The sequence below is a fragment of the Drosophila rhopaloa genome, unplaced genomic scaffold, assembly GCF_018152115.1.
Source record: "Drosophila rhopaloa isolate 14029-0021.01 unplaced genomic scaffold, ASM1815211v1 contig_3, whole genome shotgun sequence".
NCBI lineage: Eukaryota > Metazoa > Arthropoda > Insecta > Diptera > Drosophilidae > Drosophila > Drosophila rhopaloa.
Window position 1 is genome coordinate 8966471 of NW_025335123.1, and position 22015 is coordinate 8988485.

Genomic DNA, 22015 nt, shown 5'->3' on the forward strand with positions numbered 1-22015 from the left:
TTGTTAAAGAACGATATTGACGCTATTGACCTTGTTAACAACTCACTGTAGTATTAACATTAAATATTTGAATTTCAGATATATAATCCAGGCTTTAGTTTCAACAGTAACGTTTGTAGGTATTATCTTCATATTGTCTCAATATAAATGCGAAATATATATTGTTTATTAATAGGTACTTATACCCCAACTTTTTGATTTAATGTAATCTTGGCCATGCAATCAATGTTTAGTAAAGCTGGCAGATAGGGTTTTCAAGGTAAGTGTACAAATTTTAAAATTTTATTAAGGCAAAATATGCTGGCATTTTTTTTAATGAAGATTGAAATGCTCTGTTTAAATAAATCTTTTTATGGCTAACCGTTTAAAATAAATACTATCGAATACTTAACTTAAAATATTGAACATCACCTCTATCGATGTCTTATCGATAGTGACATCGATGTTTTGACAGCCCTAACCACCTCTACATACTGCCCGTTTCCTTCTTTTTCTTTTCACGTTTCCGGTGAGTGCATGTGCTCCGCGAGCTCCGCTTAAAAATTGTACTTAAAATATCCCTTTTTAATTTACTTGCAGCGAGTATTTCGATACGTTCGTGGTCGTGTTAATCCCAGGTAATATATAGAAGCCAAAGAATCTGTAAAAAACGAAGTGGCCAGCGAAAATGTGTGCAAAACCCTATTTTTTTAATACATTTTTTTAATGTGGGCATTAAAGCCAAAATTAAAGGTGCTACTTGAAAATACAAGGTGTAAACAACACAAAAGGTGTATTTTATATACCCAAAACCTTTTTTTTTCTGTGAAATAAGACAAATTTAAAAAGATTTGTACAAAAAATGTGCGTTGCGGCATGTTGATGTGTGGTTGTGTGTGCTGTGTAAAAAAAATTGATTAAAACTTTAAAGAACTAAAAACTGCTAAGATAGAAGTTAGCTCACTTGAATTAAACAAAACTCTTCAATTTTATTGCAAAATTCAATGAGAGAATTGGTTGTTTACACCCTTTGTATCACACACACAAAGATTTTTTTTTGTGACTTGATGTTTTTGCACGTGTTTTGCTGGCTGCTATAATTTTCTGCCTTTCTTGTGAATTCTTAAGTCAAAAACTAACGGTTTCAATAATTCTCTTTTAGCAATTAAGCAACTGCTTATTTCGGAAGAAAACTTTGAAACTGCTTGAAAATGGTTGTTAAGAAGGTAAGTTATATTTACTAAAGCTGTTTAATTGACAGTCAATTAATATTATCTGTGTTTGAATTACAGCCCAGGCCAAAGAAGAAGCCAGTGACCAAGAAGGTGGCTCCAGCCCCACTCGCTGTTAAGAAGCCCGTGGTCAAGAAGGTCGTCAACCAGCTGTTCGAGAAGAGGCCCAAGAACTTCGGAATCGGTAAGTTATATATTTCCTATTGTTTTTAGGTTTTAAAAAGCTGCAAGAGTATTTTGTTGTGTCCGCATTGCTCAATTTCAATTATTTTTCATAACTTTTTCTTGAAAATACATGTTGCAATCAGAGAATCCATGATAATACCAATTTGATTATTATTAATTAGATGTTATAAATAATACTTCTCCAATGAGCCTTGAATTTATTATTTCCGTTCCTACGAGCGACGAGTACTCCCTTCTTTTATAAGAACACGTTTTTAGAAGTACACACTTCATTTGTGCATAATACCGGCACCATAAACCTGATTTTGTATACCAATACTTTGCCGTGTAGAGTTAATGCAGCCCATCAAACTTTGAATCGTTTTAGAAAGCAAATTTTTAATGTATTCTCTAATTTTACAGGCCAGAATGTGCAGCCCAAGCGCGATCTGTCCCGTTTCGTTCGTTGGCCCAAATACATCCGGGTTCAGCGGCAAAAGGCTGTGCTCCAGAAGCGCCTGAAGGTCCCACCTCCAATCCACCAGTTCAGCCAGACTCTGGACAAGACCACCGCCGTAAAGCTGTTCAAGCTGCTGGAGAAGTACCGGCCCGAATCGCCTCTGGCCAAGAAGCAGCGATTGAAGAAGATCGCCGAGGCCAAGGCCAAGGGCAAGGATGTGGAGCCCAAGAAGAAGCCCAGCTACGTTTCCGCCGGCACCAACACGGTCACCAAGCTGATTGAGCAGAAGAAAGCCCAACTGGTGGTCATTGCCCACGATGTTGAGCCTCTGGAGGTGAGTTTTTTGGAGTATAATGCACTCCAATCATGTTTGCACTTCCACATTCTCGATTATTGACCCAGAAATTACTTTAATATTTCTGGAGATTGTGGAACTACAAATTTGTATGTTTTTGTCTCGTTGCCATGATGTAAACTTTTGAATTTCTTCAACCGAAGGTCATCCCGCTCTCTTTTGAGCGGGGGGCTGCCATGTGGAGAATTGACGCCTGATTTTTTAATTCCTTGACAAAATTTATTAGATCAAAGCGTAAGCTTTATGTTAGTTACTGAGCTAAGGTGTTCTATTAGAGATCTCCGCTATATCTATAATTCGGTTATCGTTTCGATGCAGTTAGTTGTATTCTTGAGAAGAAATACATTTTACATTATAAAACAGCTTTTTCCACTTAATTTATGGGTTCCAATTAGTAAGCATTTTGACGTGAATAATGATTGCTGTTTTGAACTCAAAAATTTTTTATTTAGTTTAGACTTTACATCAAGTTTTTGTACTACTCGAATTTATAGAAAATCTAAAGAAAGGCTTGTAACTAAGCAAGATATTAAGCTTATGATGCCAAGGAATTAAGGGCAACACGATGAGACCAGAGACACAGACCCCCCGACCACGTGGTTTCTAAGTACATCAACTAATTCCTCTTTTACGCATCTTTTTGTGTTATTTCCAGCTGGTGCTCTTCCTGCCTGCCCTCTGCCGCAAGATGGGCGTGCCCTACTGCATCGTGAAGGGCAAGGCTCGTCTGGGTCGCATGGTGCGTCGCAAGACCTGCACCACCATCGCCCTGACCAGCGTCGACAACAACGACAAGGCCAACTTCGGCAAGGTCCTGGAGGCCGTGAAGACCAACTTCAACGAGCGCCACGAGGAGATCCGTCGCCACTGGGGCGGTGGCATCCTTGGCTCCAAGAGTCTGGCCCGCATCTCCAAGCTGGAGCGCGCCAAGGCCCGCGAGTTGGCCCAGAAGCAGGGTTAAACATGTTTGCGGCTAATTTGGAAGAGTTTTAAGTACACGATGGATGAAATGATTTGGGCAATGTGCGCCCATTGACTTTGATAACAAATAAACATTTAAGTGTACAATTTTTTTTTGTTTTTTTTATCTAAGTGTCTGTGAGTGCTTGGACGAGTCGATTTCTCATCGGCATTCAATAAATCTAAGTTGAATCCCATGTCACGCGTTGTTTTCCGCCAAGTACTCTTCAAATTGGGTTTCAAATTGGCTGGGGAACCTAAATTTATGCCTACAAGATCAGCTGTATCTATTCTGGAAGCGGTTTGGAGTTCCCTCGGACATGATACTACAATAATGCACTCGCAGAAGCACGAGTTTTATTTGATGAGGCAATTTTTGTCACTATTTCCTGCCCCAAAAGTTTGTTTTGGTTCCTGGAAAGTTCATCCATCAACATCGGTTGAAATTTATTACAAGTTTGTCTAGTTGTCTGCATAATTACAATCGCTCCAACAATTTATATTCCAGGAGATTAAATATTAGTATCTTTCTGCATGAAGCACGTAAGAATTTCTTAGGATTTGTGCTTGCTTCTCCATTTAATTTTTTAGATTTTCAAGATTATTATTATGGTTTCAAACTAAACATACATTTACAAAAATTCCAGCCATTTATCGATATTTAAAAGAAAAACAGGTGCAACGCCGATCTGGCATTATAATCGGTAATCGACGATGAATTTTCAGCACTATCGAAGGTAATCGGCGATAAATTTAAATTTTAATTTTTATTTAAAAAACAATAAACAACGTGATTATATTTTGGAGCGTTCGGTCTTGATCCCCAACTTGCTGCTCTGGATGGCCTCGTTCAGGATGCTGAGCACCATGTCCACGCGCTCCACGGTGGCGTTTTCGCCCATCAATCCGATCCGGAAAACGTGCTCCACAGTGGGTCCTAATCCGCCGCTGATCTCCACGCTGTACCTGAAGTTTATTTCAAATTATAAAATAAGATTGCGTCCATTTTTTTGGTATAACTGATTCATAATTCTGACTATAGACTTAAGATAAAGATTTAAAATGAAAATATAACTTAAGCAATCGATATCGAATGGATTCTCATTTTAATCATTTTCTTATTTAATAGAAAATTGTTGATGCTTTAATTTATTTAATACTTTTGGTTTGAAAATCTAGCTTTTAATTGAAATGGTTGATCTAAAAAGTGACCATAGTACTTCGATATTGTCTTAAAAAAAAAAATTTGGTAAAAATAGTACTTACTTGCGCATGGCGTATTCAGCCACCTTCTTCCAGTCCACTCCAAAGGGCACCTTGATCGTGTTCACCGTTGGCAATCGCTCATCCTCCCGCTGGACGAACATCTCCAGACCCAGCTCCTCGATGCCCAGTTGCAGACGCTTGGAGCACTCCTGATGACGCCGCACCACCGCCTTCAGGCCCACGGCACAAAAGTGGGCCAGAGCCTCGCGCAATCCGTACAGCAATGTGGAGGATATGGTGTGGTGATAGATCCTTGGGGTGCCATAGCAACCCCAGTACTGGCCGATCAGCAGGATGTCGAAGTAGTACACCTTTGGCTTGGTCTTGCGCTTCCGGATGCGCGTTAAGGCGCGTTTACTGAACGAAATGGGTGTGATTCCCGCAGGACCGCCGAGGGATTTCTGGGAGCCCGTGTACGCCACATCCACCTTCCACTCGTCCATCAGGAATTCGGCACCACCCAGAGAAGCCACCGTGTCCACCACCAGGAAGCAATCGTACTTGCGGCACAACTCACCCAACTCACGGATGTTCTGCTGGATAATGCCCGTCGAGGAGTCACCCTGGGCAATGAAGAAAACGCGGGGACGATGGGCCTCGAAGGCGAATGTGATCTCCTCGAGACTGAGGGCTCTCCCGAAACTCGCCTCCACGTAGTGGACTTCGGCTCCGTAACGACGCGCCATATCACCGGCCCGATGACCCCAGACACCCGTGATGCCCATGAGCACCACATCGCCATCCTCAATCAGGTTGCAAAGAGCGGCCTCCATTCCCGAGTGACCAGCGCCACTGATGCACATGGTGGCATCGTTGAGGGTCTGGAAGATGTACTTGATGCCCTCCTTCACCTCGTCCATTATCTGTAAAGTGCAAGAGGTAAAAACGTCAAAGTTTTTCAGGGAAAAGGAGGTGAGATCATATCGATCTCCTGATCGAGAATATACATATGTACATATATACTTTATAGGGTCGGAAATGTGTTCTCAATTTTTGCCAACTTCTGACTAAAATTCTAATACCCTCAAAATGAAAGCTCAAAAATATCGACCCAAAAATACAAACCAAGATTTAAACCAAGATTTAGAGAATTAAACCACAAATATTTAGAAGTATGCCACTTTGAAATCTGATAACTGTAAGAAAAGTTATTGTCTTAGAAGAGCAAGTTTTAGGTAACTTTTTAGCAAAGCCATTTTCGAAAATTTGGAAAGGGGTAACATCATTAAAATGACGAAAAATCGACCCCAAAATACAAACCAAACTGAGAACACAGATTTTTAGAGAATAAAGCCACGATCATTTAGAAGTATGCCACTTTAAAATCTGATAACTGTAAGAAAAGTTATTGGCTTAGTAGAGCAAGTTTTAGGTAACTTTTTAGCAAAGCCATTTTTCGAAAATTTTGAAAGGGGTAACATCATTAAAATGACGAAAAATCGACCCCAAAATACAAACAAAGCTGAGAACACAGATTTTTGGAGAATTAAGCCACGATCATTTAGAAGTATGCCACTTTAAAATCGGATGTCTGTAAGAAAAGTTATGGGCTTAAAAGTGCAGGTTTTAGGTGACTTTTCAGCAAAGCCATTTTTCGAAAATTTGGAAAGGGGTGACATCATTAAAATGACGAAAAATCGACCCCAAAATACAAACAAAGCTGAGAACACAGATTTTTGGAGAATTAAGCCACGATCATTTAGAAGTATGCCACTTTAAAATCGGATGTCTGTAAGAAAAGTTATGGGCTTAAACGTGCAGGTTTTAGGTGACTTTTCAGCAAAGCCATTTTTCGAAAATTTGGAAAGGGGTGACATCATTAAAATGACGAAAAATCGACCCCAAAATACAAACAAAGCTGAGAACACAGATTTTTGGAGAATTAAGCCACGATCATTTAGAAGTATGCCACTTTAAAATCGGATGTCTGTAAGAAAAGTTATGGGCTTAAAAGTGCAGGTTTTAGGTGACTTTTCAGCAAAGCCATTTTTCGAAAATTTGGAAAGGGGTGACATCATTAAAATGACGAAAAATCGACCCCAAAATACAAACAAAGCTGAGAACACAGATTTTTGGAGAATTAAGCCACGATCATTTAGAAGTATGCCACTTTAAAATCGGATGTCTGTAAGAAAAGTTATGGGCTTAAAAGTGCAGGTTTTAGGTGACTTTTCAGCAAAGCCATTTTTCGAAAATTTGGAAAGGGGTGACATCATTAAAATGACGAAAAATCGACCCCAAAATACAAACAAAGCTGAGAACACAGATTTTTGGAGAATTAAGCCACGATCATTTAGAAGTATGCCACTTTAAAATCGGATGTCTGTAAGAAAAGTTATGGGCTTAAAAGTGCAGGTTTTAGGTGACTTTTCAGCAAAGCCATTTTTCGAAAATTTGGAAAGGGGTAACATCATTAAAATGACGAAAAATCGACTCCAAAATACAAACCAAGCTGAGAACACAGATTTTTGGAGAATTAAGCCACGATCATTAAGAAGTATGCCACTTTAAAATCGGATGTCTGTAAGAAAAGTTATGGGCTTAAAAGTGCAGGTTTTAGGTGACTTTTCAGCAAAGCCATTTTTCGAAAATTTGGAAAGGGGTAACATCATTAAAATGACGAAAAATCGACCCCAAAATACAAACAAAGCTGAGAACACAGATTTTTGGAGAATTAAGCCACGATCATTTAGAAGTATGCCACTTTAAAATCGGATGTCTGTAAGAAAAGTTATGGGCTTAAAAGTGCAGGTTTTAGGTGACTTTTCAGCAAAGCCATTTTTCGAAAATTTGGAAAGGGGTGACATCATTAAAATGACGAAAAATCGACCCCAAAATACAAACAAAGCTGAGAACACAGATTTTTGGAGAATTAAGCCACGATCATTTAGAAGTATGCCACTTTAAAATCGGATGTCTGTAAGAAAAGTTATGGGCTTAAAAGTGCAGGTTTTAGGTGACTTTTCAGCAAAGCCATTTTTCGAAAATTTGGAAAGGGGTGACATCATTAAAATGACGAAAAATCGACCCCAAAATACAAACAAAGCTGAGAACACAGATTTTTGGAGAATTAAGCCACGATCATTTAGAAGTATGCCACTTTAAAATCGGATGTCTGTAAGAAAAGTTATGGGCTTAAAAGTGCAGGTTTTAGGTGACTTTTCAGCAAAGCCATTTTTCGAAAATTTGGAAAGGGGTGACATCATTAAAATGACGAAAAATCGACCCCAAAATACAAACAAAGCTGAGAACACAGATTTTTGGAGAATTAAGCCACGATCATTTAGAAGTATGCCACTTTAAAATCGGATGTCTGTAAGAAAAGTTATGGGCTTAAAAGTGCAGGTTTTAGGTGACTTTTCAGCAAAGCCATTTTTCGAAAATTTGGAAAGGGGTAACATCATTAAAATGACGAAAAATCGACCCCAAAATACAAACCAAGCTGAGAACACAGATTTTTGGAGAATTAAGCCACGATCATTAAGAAGTATGCCACTTTAAAATCGGATGTCTGTAAGAAAAGTTATGGGCTTAAAAGTGCAGGTTTTAGGTGACTTTTCAGCAAAGCCATTTTTGGAAACGGGTTATCATAAAAATTATGTTATAAACTTAGATTTATATGCAGATTTTTAGAGATTTAAACCACAATCATTTAGAAGATTTCGATTTCTGCAAGAAAAGTTGTGGGCTTAAAAATTCAGTTTTTGGACACTTTTCTGCAATGCCATTTTTTGAATATTTGGAAAGGGGTTTAAAAATTAGCAAAACTTGCCCTAAGGGTATAAGAATACCCTAACAATAATAATATATATTAGGTTTTATTATTTTCCAATTAAAAAAGTTATATATTTATTGACCTAATTTGTTGCTACTTTCTTGAATTCTCAGAGATTAACCCATTCTTCATCATTCCGATTGAATGATCTATATGGAAAAAAATAAAGTGCTGCATAGTATAAAAGATGAGGTGGTTTCAGTCGATTGGAAGTCCATAGATCTCTGACCCATCTCAGTAATTGTATCTCAATGTTTCACTTTGCCCCGATAAGGCAAATAGAGCACTCTCAGTACAGTGCGGAATATGTTTAGAAGTTTGAAAATATTGTTTGGTATTTTAATCTATTTTCTAGCCGCATTTGATATATGGACTGAGATTAGTGACCCTTTAGATGCATTTTGATGAAAATAAATAAGTGTTAATTTGCAAATACGTAGCACAAATATAAGATTTAATACAATAATTTAATTTAATATAATAAGAAACAAATATTGAAAAAAAAAATATATGAAAATCTGGATACTTGTATTAATATTGTATCTTTAATCTTTTGTTAAGTCCGCAGTGCGGTTAAGTGTTTCTGTGTGGTACCCACCTGCAGGCACTCGGGATGCATGTGGCCCAGCACCGGATTGCTCATGGCCTCCAGGACGCGATGGGAGCAGTTCGAGGGTCCCGGACCCATCAGCGTTTTACTGGGCACATACAGTGGTCGCTTGAGGACGAGCGGTGGCGGCACTTCCATTTTCCCCGACTTGCTGCTCTCTGTTTTCTGTTTACGTAACCAGATCTCTGTGTTTATGATTGTCTTATCGTCTAATCCGCTGGAAAAGGTGGACTTCGACTGGCCGGGGGGTACAATTTGTGGGTGTGCAATGTGGAAGAGGCGGTGTTTCTCGCTGGCTGGCCAAGATCTGACTGAAACGCCGCCCGGACTGCTGGCAACTTTATAGCTCTCCGGGTCGCAGCTTATCGCCGGAATTTTGCCGATGAACGCACTTGAACAAGCGGTAAGTGATGCGCTCTCCCGCTTATCAAGCATCGCGATCGGGAGCAACTGCGTCGTTGAAGACACAGGAAAAAAATATTTTTAAATGTTAATTATAACCGATAACAAAAAATATATATTTTTAAGATAGCATTGGATAAATTACAGCATTGATGGGGCAAAGCCGACCCTGCCAACATATATTTTCGTTTAAAGCATTATTATTCGGAGAGTTACAGAAATCAACCGAAAGTCCAGAAAAGTTTGGTTGGAAGACATTTCGATATAAAGATGAACCGATTTCAGCAATTTACAATTCATATAAATACATATTATTTTTTGGGTGCCCCAGATTAAATCATCCATTCTACATAGAATACAACCCGTCGGTTAATTGAAAACAGAAAATAAAACCTATATGAAAAATCCTTTATCATTTGATTTTGAAATAAAAAAAATATTCTGTTTATTTTCAGTGCATTGCTGCTGATTCTTTGGATGGCCTTCGGAAGGTTGGCGGGCCATGTTCATTGTGAAATACAAATTCAGCAATTCAAACCTTGGAATTGGGTGCGTATACCTTATGTTGTAGTTTTTTCTTTGGTGCTAGAAGAATCTGCAGAGAGCGGAGATCTTAGATGTCTAATACTCTCAAACCCTGTGTAAGCTGGTAATTGTTAAAGCATGATAAGATATTGATAAGAAGCCTGCAAGCTGATATTTCCATTAACGGAAATGTAGTGACCAGGAGGTTACCGCCTGCAATATGTCGGATAGAATTAATTACCATTTTATTTGTGGTGAAATTGAGCGACTAAAAATAAACCATAGCAAAAATTAGCTTCGAGAATGTGATAAATAGTTAAATTAACAGCCAATGACATTGAAACAATCAATGGTATTATTTATTTATTAAGTTGTTGATTCAACGATTAGAAGAGTTATTGAATTATACATTTGTGCACGATTTTCAGGTAAAGCAATGTACTGAAGAAGTAATAATTTTATTACTTATAAATTATTATTACTTAGAAATTATTATTACTTAGAAATTTTAACCATCGCAAATAAAAGATATTTGAGGAATATTATGGTACAAACATAAAACAACTGTAAGTAATATTGAATAAAGTAAAGCTAAAAGAGTAACTGTTTTTATGTTGACTAAGGTTATAAGCTTTTGCGACTTGTAAAATGCTTACATTTAAATTTAACCTATGGATGTCCTTCCTCAAATCATTTTACAGTTCATTACTTAGTCAAATGAAATATTGATAGCAAAATATTGATGCTTTATTCGTCACATTCGCTTCATTCATAATTGAGAATATTGCTCCCTTTAATTAGGTTTATTTGTTAACTATGGTCTGGTCCTGGATAAGCTGTGGCAGATTTATTTATTCTCAAAAGCTCGATTCCCAGCAGGCATCCTGAGAGTAAAAGCTCAATGAAATGTTCAATGGGACACGAGACGAGAGTTGAGTTTAACATTCACGTTTACCGACTTCGTTCTCCGACTGAGGGATGCTGTAATCTCCGGAAATTTTATATTCGCTATATTGCTGAAGACGACAGGAGACGTGCTGTACGAAAGTAATTTTCTTAAAAATAATTCCTTAAATGTGTTGAACAAAAAACTAGTTAATCGCCCCCGCCTCTTACTAATCTTGAAAAGTGCATAAGTACAAATTGGTTTTAACAATCTTCAGTTTAATATGCATATGTTCGCGTGTGCGATGCGCATATTCATACTCAAAGGACTTCGTGGAGCTCTATTAACACCTTTATACACATTTGTGAAATGCAAAACCTTGTGCCAAAACTACGCAGTCCATAAATAAATCCATGTGAACTCGAGCGAACCCGCCCACGTTGTGTAAATAAATGGATTATAACCCATAGTTAAATGAGTTTTTTTTTTAGAGTGCCGCATTAAATTTGTTCTAATGTTGGACTTAGTCCTAATATTAAGTCGGAAAATGTAACAATAAAAATGTTCAGGAACAGTCAACCAAGGCGTGTATAAATAATATAAATAAAAGTATAAGTTATATAAGTACAAAAGAACAGTTGTACGTATAAAAAATTGAAAACTAATCCACCCACTGAGTTGACACCCACGCACAAAAAGTTCAGTGTCAAGAGTAAGCCACACAACAGCTTCAGGTGGGCGGGATTCGAGGATATTACCATCAAATCCCCCCCCACACAAAATAAAAAAACAAAAACTCTTCATTATACATGTAATAATAAACACAAAATCGTTAACTAAATTGGAATATATAAAAAAAAAAGGTTTTCCCCAATTCCAAAAATTGTTGGCCCCCAAAACATATACCTTGTACCGCCTTTTGGAGATATATAAGTTATACGCAAGCGCTCTACACCAAAAACATCGCTCTCTTTTACATTTTTTAATAGAAACGCAACAGAAATCGCAACAGTAACAGTAACGGTAACAGCAGCATCCGGATAGCAGGGCAGCAGTGCTCGTGGGGCAGAAAAGCTCGCTACATTCCGGGACAACCTACAAAGTTACGTGCCTATGAGTGGGCGAGTGCGTGTACATGTCTGGCAATGTATTTGACAGCCTTCCCCTTTTGGCCATTGGTATGCTTTGTGTGGCTCTGTAAGTATTGCGCTTGGAAATGATTCGCCTAATGGACCACTGTTAACGCCCACGCAATGTCCTTAGATCACACAGAAAAGAAAACTAACCAAGCCCCATAAAATATATGTAACCACTTGTAACATTTCCCTTTTTAAGTGATTAAGTTATAAGATTTGGTTATGTTTTTTAAGGCTATGCTGATAAAAAAATGTCTTGGTCAATGTTTTTATAATTAAGTTAGTACACTAGCTCTTTGGTTCTATGGGTTATGTTCTGATTAATAATTTACTTACTTATTGAATATTTAGCTATATTGAATTTGATTAAGCTTAACATTTTTATTGACAAATCATCAAATGGGGCGGGGTCCATACATGAAGTATTATTTGTGTTTACTACCAACAAATTATTTATGTATATACTCGTTTGTATGTAATGCAATAAGTATGAAATATTAAGCACAAAGTAATCCCAATCAAAACATTTACATTATGGGGCACCTCACAAATCCAAATATTTTTGTTCATTTCTTTGAGTAGTTAGGCCTTTTAATACCTATATATTATATATATTGTGCCTTCTAACCACACTTAAGTGTAAGTCTAAAGGAATACCTTATAAACTGTGTGTATCGTTGGAGTTAGGTCTCGGTCTCGGCGACTTAACAAAACTTGCTGTGAAACGTAACGCGCCCCACTATGGAGTCCAACCCACAACCGCACTGGGTCGCTGGGACTGGCACAAGCACAAGCAGCTGCACTCGGATGCCAGGAGCGGGCATCTAGAGACGGGCAACGAGTCTCGGGAGGACCAGTTGTCCGAGGAGTTAAGCAAGTTCGGGGAGAAGCTCTTCCCCGTCTCCAACTATCCGCCCTACCAGAACCACAACGAAGACAGCCAGGAGGTGCACCACAGTGGCGAGGGTCGAGTGCTCACCATGGAGTCGCCGGTGCCCTCGAAGGCGCGAGTGCCCGGAGGAGGAGGAGGAGGAGGAGGAGGAGGCACTGGCTCCAATGACACGCCCAAGTTCCGCAACATCGGTGCGCAGAAGAGTCGCCCCGAAGTGGGAGGCCTGCGGGAGGTGGATCGCATCAGTTCACGGGGCCGGGATGGCTTTATAGGTGGACCCAGTAACAAGCAGAAGCCCTTCCGCGTCAACCTGGCCGTACTCGTCCAGGACGATCCCAGTCAGCCGGGCGAGACGTACGCCAATTGCCACGACTCCAATGAGGGCGATGAGAATCCCAATCCCGCCTGCAACACCGAGGAGGATGCGATGCCCAATCTGCAGCGGGACTGCGAGAAGACGGGCCTGCATGTGATGTGTCCACGCACCTTCCGCTGCATCAGCAAGTACTGGCTCTGCGATGGCGACGACGACTGCGGCGACTACTCCGACGAGACCCACTGCGGAGCCAGGACGAACTGCACGGACGACCAGTTCGAGTGCCTGAACGGGTTCTGCATTCCGCGGACGTGGCTCTGCGACGGGGAGAACGATTGCAAGGACTTCTCCGACGAGTCGCACTGCAACCGCACCAGCTGCACGGACGAGCACTTCACCTGCAACGATGGCTACTGCATCTCGCTGGCCTTCCGGTGCGATGGGGAGCACGACTGCAACGACAACTCCGACGAGCTCAAGTGCGCGGCGGTGATCAACAGCTGTCCCGAGGGCGAGTTCAAGTGCCGCGGCGGACTGGGCGGCGCCGGAGGTCCCAGTGGCCAGTGCATCCTCAATCGTTTCCGCTGCGACGGGGACAACGACTGCGGCGACTGGAGCGACGAGGAGAACTGTCCCCAGAAGCCCTCGCTGTGCACCTCCAATGAGTACAAGTGCGCCGACGGCACCTGCATCCCGAAGCGCTGGAAGTGCGACAAGGAGCAGGACTGCGACGGCGGCGAGGACGAGAACGAGTGCGGCGGCCTCAGCTCGGAGCATCCGATGACCTGCGGATCCGACGAGTTCACCTGCAACAATGGACGCTGTATTTTGGTAGGTCCCACAATCAAGAGCACTTCATCTACATAGTATGATACTACTACACTTTTGCCATCGCAGAAAACCTGGCTTTGTGACGGCTATCCAGACTGCACGACTGGAGAGGATGAGGTTGAGTGCCACCTACAATGCGACCTGGGGCAGTTCTTGTGCCCGACAAAACAGAACATTACCAATCTTAAGTGAGTACTGGGTAGTTCCTGGCCAATCTTCTGGGGGTGTGAAACCCCTCCGGAAACAAGCACCTTTTCTTTATTTTGATTTCTTGTCTTATGTATTGTATTATGTTGTTGCATTATATTTAATTGTTAGTCACAATAAATTAAAGTTACTAACAATAACGAATAGTATAAACTCAGAATTTTTTACATACATTTAATTTGTTTCGTTAGTTAAAATTTAAAATAAATTGTCATTTGAAAGTGTGTTCCTAAATTTTAAATCGTATGTTTACATTCTTAGAAGAGGTTTCAAAATTGTAGTTTTGAGAAAAAAATGCGATTGAACTAAAGGGCTCAACTTTCAAGGATCCGATCGATTTAAAGTTTTGATATTATGATCCGGCCTTCTGTTAACTAAATTAAATCATAAACTTAAGAAAATATATATTACTTTTACAACATCCTTTCAAGCCGTTAGAAGTAACTAGTATAATAGACTGCAAACTAATGCCAACGCACTTACATTTTCCAGGATTTGTGTCCATCAGAAGCACATTTGCGATGGCCACAGGGAATGTCCTGCCGGCGAGGACGAGGCGGACTGTCCCAAGGAGCGGAAGTGCCTGGAGCCCAGTCCGTGCGAGCAGTTGTGCATCGAGACCCATGCGGGATTGGAGGAGTGTGCCTGCCGCCTTGGCTATGTCATGGACAAGAACAAGGTCAAGTAAGTAGATGGGATTGCCCTCACCTGGCCCCAAAATCTGATTGGTATCCGTTGACCAGCTGCACGGACATTGACGAATGCCAGTACCTGACCAGTCCGGTCTGCTCGCAGAAGTGCCACAACACGATGGGCTCCTTCAAGTGCTCCTGCGAGACGGGCTACATCCTGCGGCCGGACTTGCGCTCCTGCAAGGCGCTGGGCGGGGCCATGACCCTGCTGGTGGCCAACCGGTGGGACATCCGCCGGGTGACACTCAGCAACAATAGGTACACGGCGGTGGTGAAGGGGCTGCACAACGCCATCGCCCTGGACTTCCACCACCGCAAGGGACTGATGTTCTGGTCGGACGTGTCCACCGATGTCATCAAAATGGTATACCTGAACGGGACACGGGTGCGGGACGTCATCAAGTGGGGGCTGGAGTCGCCAGGCGGGATAGCTGTGGACTGGATCCACGACCTGCTCTTCTGGACCGACTCCGGCACCCGGCGTGTGGAGGTGTCCAACTTTCAGGGCAACCTGCGCACGGTCATCGCCTCGTACGACCTGGACAAGCCCCGGGCCATTGTGGTGCATCCGGGCGAGGCGATGGCCTTCTGGAGCGACTGGGGTCCGAATCCGAAGATCGAGCGCGCCTACATGGACGGCACCCAGCGGAAGGTAATCATATCAAAGGGCGTCACCTGGCCCAATGGCCTGGCCATCGACTTTCCCAACAGCAAGATTTACTGGGCGGATGCCAAGCAGCATGCCATCGAGTGCTCCAATCTGGATGGCACTGATCGCAACAAGATTCTCAGTGACCACCTGCCGCACCCATTCGCGCTGACCCTCTTCGAGGACACCATGTACTGGACGGACTGGAACACGAAGACCGTCTCGGCGGCGGACAAGATCACGGGGAAGGGGTATCGGGCGGTGCACGAGAACTTCCACTTTCCCATGGACATCCATGCCTACCATCCGGCCCGTCAGCCGGAGTACTCGGACCGCTGCCAGAAGGATCGTCGAGGTCTGCGCGGCGGCTGCTCCCACTTGTGCCTGCCCAACAGGACGTCCCGGCGATGCGGCTGCCCCATCGGACTGTCGCTGAAGGAGGATGGGAAGACGTGCAAGAGTACGGCGGATAAGCTGGTGCTGGTCGCCCGGCGAAAGGACATCCGGTTGAGGCACTTGAAGAACAACCAGGCCGATCCCAACGAGGTGGACATGATTGTGCCGCTGGACAACTTGAAGCATGCGGTGGCCCTCGATTGGTGCAGCGACACGGACTTCATCTACTGGACGGACGTGGAGCGGAGCACCATCAACAAGGCCCACCTCAATGGGAGCTACCAGCAGCGGGTGGTGCACTCGAACCTGGTGTCTCCCGTGGGCCTGGCCCTGGACTGGATCACCGACAAGCTCTATTGGACAGATCCGTCCAAGAACCGCATCGAAGTGGCCACCACGAATGGAAAGATGCGCACGTTGCTCATTTGGGAGAAGCTATACAAGCCACGGGACATCGTTGTGAACCCTATTGGTATGTTGAATGCGCTTTAACCATGGCCTTCATTACGTCATAATACATATGTTATAATATATATGCTGGAGTCCTTGAACTGATTTTAATTGAAATGTTTATTGGGCCTTAACAACAAGTATCCAAGAACTATTCCTATACCTTCAATACTTACTTTCATGTTTCTCCCCTTCCAGATGGCTTTATGTTCTGGTCGGATTGGGGTGATCACCCTATGATTGAACGTGCCAACATGGATGGACATGACCGCGTTACTATATCATCGAAAAAACTAATTTATCCCAATGGACTGGCCATTGACTATGAGAAGAGTAAACTCTACTTTGTTGATGGTGGCACAAAAACATTGGAGTACATGAACTATGATGGCAGCGGCCGTCAGGTTATTATAAGTAAGTAGCCAATAATAAAATATATCACCAATTTATATTAACGAGTCTTAATCTTAGATAAGATTTATATATATATTACATTTACCAAAACATTTACACCAATCTTTTAGTACAAAAGCAAATATACCTTTGTATAATTCATTTATAATTTAATAATTCATTTATAATTATGATTAAAAAGAAAATCAGAATCATCAACAGTCAGAAATAAATGGAATCAACTTTATACAAAATAATAATCATGTATTTTATACACCATTTTTGATTTGTTCTAATGATTTTAAAATGATGTTAAGTTTCAGTTAAACATGACTAAATAGATGCATTTATAGAAATAAGATTTTCTTCCTAACTATTACAACTGGAATATTTACCTTTCCAAGGATTCTTCTTAATGAATATTAAGACTTGAATAATATACTTACAAACTTACTTATACAAACTACCTGTCTTCTAACAGACGGACTTGGCCATCCTTTCGGCTTGGATGTGAGCGAGGGGCGTGTGTTTTGGACGGACTGGGACACCAAGTCCGTGATGAGCGCCAACAAGCTGACCGGCAAGGAGACGAACGTGATCATTGCGAACAGTACGGACCTGATGGACATCCGGGTGTTCCATCGCTCGCGGAGGCGCATCTTCAACGCCTGCGACAAGCTGAACGGTGGCTGCTCCCACCTGTGCCTGCTCAATCCGACCAGCTACACCTGTGCCTGCACCGTGGGCGTGCAGCTGAAGGAGGACAGGCACACCTGCTCCGAGGGGCCCACCCAGTACATATTGTTCGCCCACCGGATCGACATCCGGCAGATATCGCTGGACTTTGACCACCTCATCGACGTGGTCCTGCCCCTGCCGCCCATCTCGAATGCGGTGGCCTTGGATGTGGACAGGCGGACGGGCAACATCTTCTGGTCGGACACCATCGAGAACGTCATCATGAGCTCCAGTCCCGACGGCCTGCACGTGCAGAAGGTGGTCGGGGATAGTCTGGAGAATCCGGATGGCCTGATTGTCGACTCGGTGGGCAGGACCATCTACTGGGCGGATGCCGGTCGGCACACCATCGAGGTGGCCAATCTGGATGGCAGCAATCGGCATGTGATCGCCCACAAGGATCTGGAGTCGCCGCGCGGCTTGGCCTTGGATTACGAGGCTGGTCTGCTGTTCTGGACCGATTGGGGTCACTACCGCAAGATCGAGCGGTCCCATTTGGATGGCAACGAGCGGTCTCGCATTGTGACCGCCAATCTTGGCTGGCCGAATGGCCTGTCGCTCGATTTGAAGAGCAAGCGAATTTACTGGGTCGATGCCCGTCTGAAGACCATCGACTCCTGCGATTACACGGGCAATCAACGCAAGCTGATCATGTCCTCGCTCCATCATCCGTATGCCCTGGCCCTTTCCGAGGACAACATCTACTGGACCGACTGGAAGTCGAAGGCGTTGCACATGACCGAAAGGCGCAACATAACGGCAAAGCGGGACATAATCACCAACATCGATGGGCTGATGGACATCAAGGTCATCTACCAGGATCAGCCGATGCCCGACAATGTCTGTGGAGCCAACAACGGTGGCTGCTCGCACCTCTGTCTCCGCAATCCATCTGGATTTTCGTGCCAGTGCCCCATTGGACTGCGATTGCGCCAGAATAGCACTACGCAGTGCCAAAATCTACCAGAGGTAAGCCCACACTGATCTAAAAAAGAGACTAATACATAGCTGAGGATTAATTGTTATTCCAAAAGGGTTTTAAATATTCATTTCTATTATTTATTATTCAAAACAGTAGCTTTTGAGATTTCAACTTCTTAAGTCCGATTTTTCAATGTCACGTTAAGTTTTGCTAACTTACAAACTAGAACCTTGACGTAACATTTAGAAATCGAACTTAAGTGTAAAAGTACAAAATATTAATATTTACTTATCATAATTATACGAGAGAGATTTTTTTTTTTTATATGATATGAAATAAGAAATTAAAAAGTTAAAAACTAAATTATTATTTAAATGATTTGGGCATTAAAACGAAATAAAATAAATTAATAACAATGGTGCAACTGGTAAAAGGTTTACTTAATTCAATTTAATATAAAATTAATTTTAAATGTATGTAATTTTCTCTTTATATATTTTTAATTTTAATTTAATTTATATAGTTTATAAAATAGTTATACATTTGTTTGTTTGCTGTAATTACAGGATTTCCTTCTCATCGCCTTGCGCTCTGGAATTGGCATGATATCTTTGAACTCTGCCGATTTTATGGACGTCGTTTTGCCCATCAATGGAGTACATGGAGCAGTTGTACTCGACTACCACTACCGGAAGAACCTGCTCTTCTTCGCCGACGTCAATCTCGACGTGATTCGGAGGGTTAATCTCTTGAACCTCACCGAAAGCAAGGTGATTGTCGGCACGGATGTGCTCACGCCCAACGGAATAGCCGTCGACTGGATTTCGGACAACCTGTATTGGTCTGATACCGATCGCAAGCTAATTGAAGTATCTCGGATCGATGGAAGCTGCCGCAAGCGGATAGTCGAGGACAATTTGGGCGACCCGCGATCTCTAATTGTGCATCCTAAAAAAGCGTACGAACATTATTCATTCCCCATTTTGTAGTTTCCTTCTTTTTTTATTTTTGCATATCATTAATATCGTGTCTCTGCAGTTATTTATTTTGGTCAGATTGGAGCTCTCCAGCGAAAATCGAACGCAGCTACTTGGATGGTTCAAATCGAACCGTTCTCATAACTTCAGGCATCGGCTTTCCTACGGGCCTCACAATTGATTTTAGGTGAGTTGGTCTATTGGGTAAAGAAACGTTCCTTGCTCTTTTTTTAATAGAGTCAAACATGTGAAGTATTTTTGACCATCTCCCAAAATATGTGAACAGTATTTGTGCATTCCAAATAACATTAAAAGATAAGACTAGCCCCACTAAATTAGGAAAAATTACCTAAAACATTTTGTAATGCCTTGAATTGTGAACTTTTGGAATAATTACTTAAAATGGTAATCTATTTTCATACATTTTGGTTCGTTTTGTTTTGTGTGTTCTCAGAGTGAAAGTAAAACACATTATACCATGTTTCCTGTTTTTAAATTTTTTGGAACTTCTTAAAAACTAGAATGTATAACAATGTAATGGTAACTAAGTGCTAAGAGATGGCCCAAAAATGTTTGACACGTTCGAGATGTGCATAGTTTGACTTAAAAACCCTATTATTATTAAACAGCAATCGGCGTTTACTTTGGGCCGACGCTTTGGAAGACAACATTGGCCAAGTGGACTTCAATGGAAAGCGTCGTCAGACGATTGTTCCCTACGCACCCCATCCATTTGGCCTGACTATGGTAGGATAATATTGATATGAATTAGAGCAATGCAAGGACTAATGGTGGCCCCTCTGTTTAGTTCGACAGTAGTATTTACTGGACCGATTGGTACAACAAATCGGTGTACCGATCTCAGCGATTGCCGCGATCCGGATTTGGAAATCCCTTCGAGGTGCGCGATGCCCTCAGTGGAGCACTGGACATCCGGGCCGTATCGCTGCACCGGCAGCCCAAGAGCTGGAACCACTGCGCCCAGGACAATGGAGGCTGCTCGCATCTGTGCCTCTATCGCTTCGTGGACTACGTGTGCGCCTGTCCCGATGTACTGGATCCCAAGGAGGCGGCATGCTCCACCAAGCCCAAGGTTTTGGTGCATGCCAACTTGGAGAGCGACCAGGTGCTGGAGTACTCCGACGAATCCACCGACGATGCCACACCCACGGAGCAGCTGGGCGATCCCAACAACCAGGACGAGGATGGCCACACGAAAAAGAGCGATCAGCAGAGAGAGTTCTTTGTCCTCGTGGCACTGGGCGTGGTCATTGTTATGGTTGTCATCATAATACTCGTTATTTTCAGTAAGAGAATAACACCATCACTAACTGAGTTCACTGTTGAAACCATGGATTTACACTTGTCTTTGCAGTGCTTGCGTTCAACACGAGCAAGAAAAAGAATAAACGCAACTCTCGCGGTTCCAGTAGATCTGTATTAACCTTCTCCAATCCGAATTACAACGTTGATGGGACGCCAATGGAGCCAAAGACGAATATTTGGAAGCGTTTTAAGTACGACAAAAATCATGTAAGATCTGGAATTAGTTCTTAAGCATTTAAATCGATTACCATATACCCTTTATTCTGTTGGCAGGAACGAGCTGGGGTCTACGAAGAGCGCAGTCTGACCACGGAGACGGCTTCCTCGAGCCTTTTTGTGCCGACACCATCTCCAATGGCGTCGCCCTCGACAAAAACAATCCAACTGACTACACTCTCGACTATCACATAGGTGGCATGAATAGTTCAAATGGCCCTGCATCAAAATGGAGGTCCTTGAAGCCAATCGATCTACCGACTCATGCAGTTTGGATGATTTCGATTGTAAATGTGTGGAAAGCAAACTGTTTTTTATTTTGCCCAGCAACCGACATTAATCATTGTTCTTTTTTTTTTTGGTTTTCATAAGTGAAAAAACATGTCCTGTTAAAGCTCAAAACAAAAAGGGGGTTTAAGATAATACGAAATATATTATATTATATGATATATTATTCAATTATGTAATCACTAAATTATTTTCCTATTTTTTAATAATAGGTAATAACTATTAAGTAATTCGGGTGCTTCGACTTTGAACAAAGAAATATCCTACTACTGGGCGCATTTTTTTTTTGCTGATAACAAATTGAAATGTCCATAACTTGGTTTATCTGATTGCCAATGATAAAATCATTGTTTAATCCAATCATGAAACACAGAGGGTGTGGAAGTTTTTAACATAGAGATTTCCCTAGCAAAAATGTCGAAAAACTTCTGTGCGTCTGTAAGCCAAATTAAAAGGCCTAGCTCTTATATTATAAGTGCTAGACTATTGATCTAAGTCTGTATGCAAAATTGTACAACATAATTAAAAAAGGAAGAGGCATCAATGTTTCTTTTTTCAGAGCCCAAGGATGCAAGCACCGGTTGGTTTAGTGGTTAACACAAATGTTATTAAACTGGATTAGTTACAAAATAATGATGATTTTCACAATATGAAAACCGCGGGCTTAATTCTATTCAGGGCTTCAACAAGATATCTGGAAACTTAAGTTTTCTATCAGTGTTTGTAAATATATTTTATGCTTGCAGATGTATGAACTATTAAATACACAAAGAAGCATTCTTGTATTTGCTCAACAAATTTGGGGCAAAATGATTTTCTGTCTTTTTTGTTTTTCGACTCTCAAAGTTTATCAAACTTTATTTCCACCAACAACAGGTACATACAGCCATTCCTTTTCCGAAAGGTGAAAAAGTAATCAATTACGCAAAATATCACCAGTGAATGGTAAAGTCCAGCTGAAGGTAAAAAGT

At 41.8% G+C, this 22015-nt stretch overlaps 3 protein-coding genes across 3 annotated transcripts; 2 read left to right on the forward strand and 1 right to left on the reverse strand.

The window, feature by feature from the left end:
* Positions 1-490: 490 nt before the first annotated feature.
* On the forward strand, positions 491-3259 carry LOC108040229 (60S ribosomal protein L7a). The gene is made up of 5 exons (XM_017117588.2): positions 491-617; positions 1142-1205; positions 1272-1395; positions 1800-2170; positions 2847-3259. Exons 2-5 carry the CDS (start codon positions 1191-1193, stop codon positions 3150-3152), a joined length of 816 nt encoding a protein of 271 aa, XP_016973077.1. The 5' UTR covers positions 491-617; positions 1142-1190; the 3' UTR covers positions 3153-3259.
* A 644-nt stretch (positions 3260-3903) lies between these two features.
* Positions 3904-9119, reverse strand: LOC108040228 (alanine--glyoxylate aminotransferase). Its single transcript, XM_017117587.2, has 3 exons — positions 8791-9119; positions 4418-5280; positions 3904-4117 (listed from the first exon to the last, which is right to left on the reverse strand). Exons 1-3 carry the CDS (start codon positions 8938-8940, stop codon positions 3946-3948), a joined length of 1185 nt encoding a protein of 394 aa, XP_016973076.1. The 5' UTR covers positions 8941-9119; the 3' UTR covers positions 3904-3945.
* Positions 9120-11154: 2035 nt separating this feature from the next.
* Positions 11155-21857, forward strand: LOC108040224 (low-density lipoprotein receptor-related protein 4). Its single transcript, XM_017117577.2, has 14 exons — positions 11155-11349; positions 11605-11812; positions 12439-13790; positions 13857-13978; positions 14490-14681; positions 14741-16206; positions 16383-16598; positions 17059-18284; positions 18804-19195; positions 19276-19401; positions 19844-19961; positions 20023-20521; positions 20590-20747; positions 20814-21857. Exons 2-14 carry the CDS (start codon positions 11761-11763, stop codon positions 20949-20951), a joined length of 6057 nt encoding a protein of 2018 aa, XP_016973066.1. The 5' UTR covers positions 11155-11349; positions 11605-11760; the 3' UTR covers positions 20952-21857.
* The last annotated feature ends 158 nt before the right edge of the window (positions 21858-22015 follow it).